Consider the following 9,076-nt stretch of genomic DNA (forward strand, 5'->3'; position numbering starts at 1 on the left):
GATCATGTTTATTGTAATACGGTTATTCATTTAAGTAAAAGAATAAATTGTTGTTCTGTTTACATGAATAAAACCTTATATGGTTACACATCCAATGAAAATAGTTCATTGGATCTTGATCTTAGTGATACACATATTCATAATATTGAAACCAAAAGATGCGAAGTTAATAATGATAGTGCAACTTATTTGTGGCACTGCCGTTTATGTCATATTGGTGTAAAGCGCATGAAGAAACTCCATGCTGATGAGATTCTGGAATCACTTGATTATGAATCACTTGATGCTTGCGAACCATGCCTTATGGGCAAGATGACTAAAACGCCGTTCTCCGGAACAATGAAGCAAGCAACAGATTTGTTGGAAATCATACATACTGATGTATGTGGTCCGATGAATATTGAGGCTCGCGATAGATATCATTATTTTCTGATCTTCACAGATGATTTGAGCAGATATGAGTATATCTACTTGATGAAACAAAGGTCTGAAACATTTGAAAAGTTCAAAGAATTTCAGAGTGAAGTGGAGAATTATCGTAACAAAAATGAAAGTTTCCGATATGATCGCAGAAGTAAAATATTTGAGTTACGAGTTTGGTCTTCAATTAAAATAATGTGAAATAGTTTCACTACTCACGCCACCTGGAACACCATAGTGTAATGGTGTGTCCGAATGTCATAACCGTACTTTATTAGATATAGTGCGATCTATGATGTCTCTTACCGATCTACCACTATCGTTTTGGGGTTATGCATTAGAGACAGCTGCATTCACGTTAAATAGGGCACCATCTAAGTCCGTTGAGACGACACAATCTGAACTGTGGTTTGGCAAGAAACCAAAGTTGTCGTTTCTTAAAGTTTGGAGTTGCGATGCTTATGTGAAAAAGTTTCATCTCGATAAGTTCAAACTAAAATCGGAGATATATGTCTTCATAGGATACCCAAAGAAGACAGTTGGGTACACCTTCTATCACAAATCCGAAGGCAAGACTTTTGTTGCTAAATTCGGAGTTTTTCTAGAGAAGGAGTTTCTCTCAAAAGATGTGAGTGGGAGGAAAGTAGAACTTGATGAGGTAATTGTACCTGCTCCTTTATTAGAAAGTAGTACATCACAGAAAACTGTTTCTGCGACACCTACACCAATTAGTGAGGAAGCTAATGATGATGATCATGTAACTTCAGATCAAGTTACTACCGAATCTCGTAGGTAAACCAGAGTGAGATCCATACCAGAGTGGTACGGTAATCTTGTTCTGGAAGTTATGTTACTAGACCATGACGAACCTACGAACTATGAGGAAGCGATGATGAGCCCAGATTTCGCAAAATGGCTTGAGGCCATGAAATCTGAGATGGGATCCATGTATGAGAACAAAGTATGGACTTTGGTTGACTTGCTCGATGATCGGCAAGCAATTGAGAATAAATGGATCTTCAAGAAGAAGACTGACGCTGACGGTAATATTACTGTCTATAAAGCTTGACTTGTCGCAAAAAGTTTTCGACAAGTTCAAGGGATTGACTATGATGAGACCTTCTCACCCATAGCGATGCTTAAGTCTGTCCGAATCATGTTAGCAATTGCCGCATTTTATGATTATGAAATTTGGCAGATGGATGTCAAAACTGCATTCCTGAATGGATTTTTGAAAGAAGAGTTGTATATGATGCAACCAGAAGGTTTTGTCGATCCAAAGGGAGCTAACAAAGTATGCAAGCTCCAGCGATCCATTTATGGACTGGTGCAAGCCTCTCGGAGTTGGAATAAACGTTTTGATAGTGTGATCAAAGCATTTGGTTTTATATAGACTTTTGGTGAAGCCTGTATTTACAAGAAAGTGAGTGGGAGCACTACAGCATTTCTGATAAGTATATGTGAATGACATATTGTTGATCGGAAATAATGTAGAATTATTCTGTAAAGCATAAAGGAGTGTTTGAAAGGAGTTTTTCAAAGAAAGACTTCGATGAAGCTGCTTACATATTGAGCTTCAAGATCTATAGAGATAGATCAAGACGCTTGATAAGTTTTTTCAATGAGTACATACCTTGATAAGATTTTGAAGTAGTTCAAAATGGAGCAGTCAAAGAAAGAGTTCTTGCCTGTATTACAAGGTGTGAAGTTGAGTAAGACTCAAAGCCCGACCACGGCAGAAGATAGAAAGAGAATGAAATTCATTCCCTATGCCTTGGCCATAGGTTCTATACAGTATGTCATGGTGTGTACCAGATCTATTGTATACCCTGCACTAATTTGGCAAGGGAGTACAATAGTGATCTAGGAGTAGATCACTGGACAGCGGTCAAAATTATCCTTAGTGAAATAAGGATATGTTTCTCGATTATGGACGTGACAAAAAGGTTCGTCGTAAAGGGTTACGTCGATGCAAGTTTTTGACACTGATCCAGATGATTCTAAATCTCAATCTGGATACATATTGAAAGTGGGAGCAATTAGCTAGAGTAGCTCCGTGCAGAGCATTGTAGACATAGAATTTTTCAAAATACATACGGATCTGAATATGGCAGGCCCGTTGACTAAATTTCTCTCACAAGCAAAACATGATCACTCTTTGGATGTTAATCACATAGCGATGTGAACTAGATTATTGAATCTAGTAAACCCTTTGGGTGTTAGTCACATGGAGATGTGAACCAATCACATAAAGATGTGAACTATTGGTGTTAATCACAGTAATGTGAACTAGATTATTGACTCTAGTGCAAGTGGGAGACTGAAGGAAATATGCCCTAGAGGCAATAATAAAGTTATTATTCATTTCCTTATATCATGATAAATGTTTATTATTCATGCTAGAATTGTATTAACCGGAAACATAATACATGTGTGAATACATAGACAAACTTAGGGTCACTAGTATGCCTCTACTTGACTAGCTCGTTAATCAAAGATGGTTATGTTTCCTAACCATGAACAAAGTGTTGTTATTTGATTAACGAGGTCACATCATTAGTTGAATGATCTGATTGACATGACCCATTCCATTAGCTTAGCACCCGATCGTTTAGTATGTTGCTATTGCTTTCTTCATGACTTATACATGTTCCTATGACTATGAGATTATGCAACTCCCGTTTGCCGGAGGAACACTTTGGGTGCTACCAAACGTCACAACGTTACTGGGTGATTATAAAGGAGCATTACAGGTGTCTCCAAAGGTAGATGTTGGGTTGGCGTATTTCGAGATTAGGATTTGTCACTCCGATTGTCGGAGAGGTATCTCTGGGCCCTCTCGGTAATGCACATCACATAAGCCTTGCAAGCATTGCAACTACTGAGTTAGTTGCGAGATGATGTATTATGGAACGAGTAAAGAGACTTGCCGGTAACGAGATTGAACTAGGTATTGGATACCGACGATCGAATCTCGGGCAAGTAACATACCGATGACAAAGGGAACAACGTATGTTGTTATGCGGTCTGACCGATAAAGATCTTCGTCGAATATGTAGGAGCCAATATGGGCATCCAGGTCCCGCTATTGGTTATTGACCGGAGATGTGTCTCAGTCATGTCTACATTATTCTCGAACCGTAGGGTCCGCACGCTTAACGTTACGATGACAGTTATTATGAGTTTATGCATTTTGATGTACCGAAGTTAGTTCGGAGTCCCGGATGTGATCACGGACATGACGAGGAGTCTCGAAATGGTCGAGACATAAAGATTGATATATTGGAAGCCTATATTTGGACATCGGAAGTGTTCCAGGTGAAATCGGGATCTTACCGGAGTACCGGGAGGTTACCGGAACCCCCCGGGAGCCATATGGGCCTTAATGGGCTTTAGTGGAAAGGAGAAAGGGGCAGCCCAAGGTTGCCGCACGCCTCCCCCCTCCCCTAGTCCTATTAGGACTAGGAGAGGTGGCCGGCCCCCCTCTCTCTCTTTCCCCCTCGGGGAATCCTAGTCCAACTAGGATTGGGGGGGGGGGAGTCCTACTCCCGGTAGGAGTAGGACTCCTCCTGCGCCCTCCTCCTGGCCGGCGGCCCCCTCCCCCTTGGCTCCTTTATATACGGAGGCAGGGGGCATCTCTAGACACACAAGTTGATCCTTGAGATCGTTCCTTAGCCGTGTGCGGTGCCCCCTGCCACCATATTCGACCTCGATTATATTGTAGCGGTACTTAGGCGAAGCCCTGCAACAGTAGAACATCAAGATCGTCACCACGCCGTCGTGCTGACGGAACTCTTCCCTTACGCTTTGCTGGATCGGAGTCCGGGGATCGTCATCGAGCTGTACGTGTGCTAAGAACTCGGAGGTGCCGGAGTAACGGTGCTTGGATCGGTCGGATCAGGAAGACGTACGACTACTTCCTCTATGTTGTGTCAACGCTTCCGCAGTCGGTCTGCGTGGGTACGTAGACAACACTCTTCCCTCTCGTTGCTGTGCATCACTATGATCTTGCGTGTGCGTAGGAATTTTTTTGAAATTACAACGTTCCCCAACAGATGTGTCGTCTTCTGCTTGCCGAGACAGAGTGCATAAACTTTCTTCGTCAGAGATTGGCGATTCTGGTGGTGATTCTGGCATGGCTTCATCCATACTGAACATCGCGAGCAGTTCATCTACAATGTGCATCTGAACTGTAGGCGGACACACATGGTCTTTGCCCCATTTCTCGCCGCACTTGAAACAAAGTCCCTTAGCGCGCCAGAATGCGCGGAATGCGGCTACTTTGCTGACTTCAGATGTAGCTCGGGCGGCATCAGTGCCGCGCCTATCTTCAGAGTTGGCTGTAGGCGTGGCAGGTCGCCCAAAGAATGGCGGTGATGCCGTCCTGGAAGCTTGGCCTTGACTGCGGTTTACATGCGGAAAACGCCCGTAGTATGACTCGCCGTCGGGCACTTCCTCCTGAAGTAGGGCCAGCGAGCACACCGTGTCCAGGTCTGGTGGGCGCTAGACGAGCTCCACGACACGGATGTCCGGTCGTAGTCCCTCAACAAAACATGTCAGGAAAAAATAAGGGTGAGTAGATTCTGAATATGAAATCAAATGATTCATCAAAGATTCAAATCGCTCGATAAATTCAGCAATGGAGGTGGTCTGTTTAATGGCGTAGAACTGACGGATAAGCATCTGGTGCTTATCACGTCCGAAACGAGTACAGAGGAGAGAGGCAAAGGCCTCCTAGTCTAGGCCAACTAATTTTTTCTGAACGGACTGCAGCCAGATTCCTGCCGGTCCGGATAAATTGAGAGTTGCCATTGGTACGCGATAAGAGTCTGGAATTGAAAACATCTGGAAGTACTGCTCGCAGAGAGTTTTCCAAAGTTGTGGGTTCTCGCCGGTGAATAGTGGAAAATTCACGGGCGGTGGTGGCTGTCCCATGGTGGCGAGAACAGAGGACGACGGGGGAGGTGGATAGGAGGGAACAAGTGGAAGGGAAGGCGTACCCGTGACCGGGAGTACCCCCGGCGACTCTAAGGTCACTGGTGGTTGCCCCCCGGTAAGATCGACATCGCCGTGGCCACTGGTCCCGTGGAGGCTCTCCGCCGGCTTCCTCGCGCGGCGGAGAGCGGCGGCGGGGTTGGAAGCAGGGGCGCCGCTCCACTCGACGAGTTCGGTGTGGCCGCTTGGAGTGAGGCGACCGTGGTCTCCAGCTTGGTGAAGCGGGCCTCGAGATCGGGCTTCCAGCGAAGCAGATCATCGATCTGAGACGTCTGTGCCTGGAGCTGCTTGAGGACGATGGCGGAGGCGTTCTTCGCATCTTGGTGAAGCTTGTCGAGGTACTCCTTGAGCGCCGGATCCATGGTGGCGAGAAGGACCTGCCGCGCGTGGACGCGGTGACGGGTTTCCAGGGTGGATTTGCAGTGGATCTGGTGGTGTGTGGTCTCTGATACCAGGATGTTAGGTACCAGGTCAATCTATTACAGATACAAGCTTGAATTCGAAGATACACTCAGCTTCTCGTTGTTCTTGGGAAAGGAGGTAGGTGGGGAAAGCAGAGGAGGAGAAAGCCGCCGTTCGTTCTGATCCTTCTGGATGCGTCGTTCCTTGTGCGTGAGGGGATAAGTAGGCGCCGGTGCGACGTGGGCTCAGCGGCCCCATTTCGGCCCGATGAACTTCCTGTTGGGCTGCGCTATCCTCTTGGGCCTGCTGCTGGTTCTCCTTGCCACCAGGCCGTCGTCGGTGACGCGGCTTGCTGTCGTGGCAGGTCGTGCGCTGACAGTTGAGTAGGAGCTCATATAAAACTAAAACTAGGTTTTGTTTGTCTGAGACTGAAACCAGACCTCCTTCTGAATAGATAATGGGAGAGTGATTTCCATGAAACCGACCTCTGAACCAACGACTACGGTTGTAAAAGTCAGCTTTTACTTGAGACGGAGGGCTAGCTAATGGTCATACAGAAACGCTCCTGGTTTTCAGCAGGGAAAAAGGGGCGAACGTACGCGTAGCCAGCAGCAGTAGCGGGGGAGGAAGATGATGATGACTCAAGTGGCCAACCACAGCAAGAGGAACCACACCGACAGCTACTTCAGCGGGAAGCAGCAGCAGGCCGGCGCCACCACCGCCACCAGCAGCGGCTCGGAGGAGTTCGGGGGCATGGGGTCCAAGAAGCCGAGGAACGCTAGCCCCAGGGGCGGCGGCGGCCCCATTTCTCCCAAGGTGCGTGCACTGTTAAAAAGCCTGCGCATCCGCCTCACGCCTGTGAATTCGATGTTGTTTTGCTGATGTGATTTTTGTTGCGATCGAGCAGGAGAAGAAGGACAAGGTCGGCGAGAGAGTGGCGGCGCTGCAGCAGCTCGTGTCGCCATTTGGGAAGGTATTTGCTTGCCTCTGCAGTGCCTTGCTTGCTTCTCGTCTCTGCAAAGCAGCTCGCTTGCAATGAATGATTGTTGGTTGAGCATATTTGGTTGTGAAAATGCAGACGGACACAGCTTCTGTTCTTCAGGAGGCCTCGGGCTACATCAAGTTCCTGCACCAGCAGCTCGAGGTTCTTAGCTCCCCGTACATGCGCCCTCCTCCGGCGCCCGGCGCCGAGCCTGAGGTGAGAGAGAGCTCACGCTGTTATTTTAGCCGATCGTTGCACACTATTCTGAAATTCCCCGAACATTCTGAACATGATAAACTCTGACAGAAGTATAAACCGCAGTGTATGATTTTTTATTTGTACTGAAGAAATGCATCTTATAATGGTTTTGTCATGGTCGACGCAGGACCCCGAGCACTACAGCCTGCGGAACCGCGGCCTGTGCCTGGTGCCGGTGGAGCAGACGCTGCAGCTGACCCAGAGCAACGGGGACGACCTCTGGGCGCCGGCGAACACCACCAGGCGCTGCTGAAGCGAAGCCCGAGGCTGGCCCAGTCTCGACGGCGGCGATGGCCGCACTGCGTGGCAGGGGTAGAATTCCGGTGCAAGCGCGCGCATGCGCATGGCTGACCCAATTCAGTCAATCACCTAACACAATCGTTTCATTTCGTTTCGTTTCCGTGAACATCCTCAGCACACCCTGTGCTGGCGCCGGTAGTATGTAAAATTAATCAGCCCACCTCTATCAGCATGTTATTTGGAACATGGTTTGACGGAGTTGATTCTGATACTGCAAGGCACATTTGTGTGGGCGTTTGTGCTTTACTTTAGGTAGTATGAAACTGCAGAAATGATTTAGTATTTAACAGATCAACAAACATTCACTTTTTGCAGGTTATTTCCAGGACCACGGCGTTCATCCGTATGTGGTCGCTACTCACTCCGACGGAGGTCAGGGAGCGTTTGGTTACTGCGTCTACCCGATGAGAGATGATAGCGCGGGATATTTTCAACCGGTTTGGACGGCGGTCATGTAATAGGATAGACATGTAGTGCTCCTATTGTGTTTGCCAGCCGGTTGTGGCTTTGGATTTTAGCTCTTTCGAGCTTTTTGTTTATTTTAGCACCTCGATACTTGGCGACTTTGCTACTGAATTATGTTTTTAATAATATGAGCCGTATGCATCTCTCCGATGCAGAGGCTGGGGTAAGCCCCTTTTCAAAAAAAATGTGTAATCGTCGTGTGTAGCGAGACGACGCACCGCCGATCGATGGATGGATCGGTCCCCATGGTCGTTGCGTGGGTGACTCTGTGGTTTAACATTGGTAGCGACCTGTTGCTGTCGCCGACTAATCATCAAAAGCAGCAGTTTCATTCATGCCCGTCCATGCTCATCAACCCTTGTACTAGAGAGTAGTATCAACATGCGGTGCATGCATTTGTGCCGGATGCGATTCTCCGGGTCCCTGTCGCCTGTCGGCGCCATGTTCAGGTGTGCTGAAAAACTGCATTTAGGTGCCCTGCGTGTCTTGTGTCGGCGGATAGTTTCTTAAATCAGTGAGCAGTGCGTAAATGCTATTAGGGCACATGTGGTTGATTGGGGATTAATGCTAAAACCTGCATTTAGGTAGTTGGTCTTGTGTCGGTGGACAGTTTGTGAAATCAGCGAACGGAACCAAACGTGTTTTTAGGGTAGTGGCATGAATGAAGACATGACCCAAATAGAACCACCGAAGGCCAGTGCCGTTCGAATCCCGTAAGATCCGTCAGGGACACACCTTCACATGTCCTCATACGACGCTAGACGCATCATCGGAACGGGGCTAGACGGTGAGAACCTTATTCCATCTTCTGGGAGCCGTTGTCGTCTCACTTTTTTGAGTAGGGCACAAATCCTAAGTGAAAGGACATGCGGTGCCCCCATGTGTGGTATTGGTAATTGATGACATTCTCTATGGACTAATGATTGCATTGAGTTATATTTGAAGTATTTTTTCATAGACATTTCTTGAAGTCCATGTGTTGGTTTCAAGGAGTTTATGGGTTGACCAAGTTGCTATTAAGGAATTACCCAAAGATTGGTCATGTGAGTGTTGAGCTTATTGCAAGCATGTCTTGAAAAAGAAGATTGTGTGATCATTCATGTTTACCTTCAAGACATCATCCAAACGAAGAGAGTTGGAAAGATTCAAGATTGATCAAGACTAAGTCAAGAGTGAATCAAGTTGATCAACTCATAAAGCGTAGAAGATGTACCGAGAGGGATCAAGTGATCCCATGGTATGGTAAGCATTGTC

The 9,076-nt window shown here is 47.0% G+C and overlaps 1 protein-coding gene across 1 annotated transcript; it reads left to right on the forward strand.

Moving 5' to 3' along the window:
• Positions 1-6,378: 6,378 nt before the first annotated feature.
• On the forward strand, positions 6,379-7,578 carry LOC123189758 (transcription factor bHLH153). Its single transcript, XM_044602249.1, has 4 exons — positions 6,379-6,633; positions 6,725-6,790; positions 6,896-7,015; positions 7,185-7,578. Exons 1-4 carry the CDS (start codon positions 6,448-6,450, stop codon positions 7,308-7,310), a joined length of 498 nt encoding a protein of 165 aa, XP_044458184.1. The 5' UTR covers positions 6,379-6,447; the 3' UTR covers positions 7,311-7,578.
• The last annotated feature ends 1,498 nt before the right edge of the window (positions 7,579-9,076 follow it).

Source organism: Triticum aestivum, chromosome 2A (genome assembly GCF_018294505.1).
Source record: "Triticum aestivum cultivar Chinese Spring chromosome 2A, IWGSC CS RefSeq v2.1, whole genome shotgun sequence".
NCBI lineage: Eukaryota > Viridiplantae > Streptophyta > Magnoliopsida > Poales > Poaceae > Triticum > Triticum aestivum.

Excerpts from the sequence above, each read along its gene's own strand:
- LOC123189758 (XM_044602249.1), top strand. The coding sequence starts at position 6,448 with ATGATGATGACTCAAGTGGCCAACCACAGCAAGAGGAACCACACCGAC. Across the intron at positions 6,634-6,724 it reads GCGGCCCCATTTCTCCCAAG|GAGAAGAAGGACAAGGTCGG; the intron begins GTGCGTGCACTG and ends GCGATCGAGCAG. Across the intron at positions 7,016-7,184 it reads CGCCCGGCGCCGAGCCTGAG|GACCCCGAGCACTACAGCCT; the intron begins GTGAGAGAGAGC and ends TGGTCGACGCAG.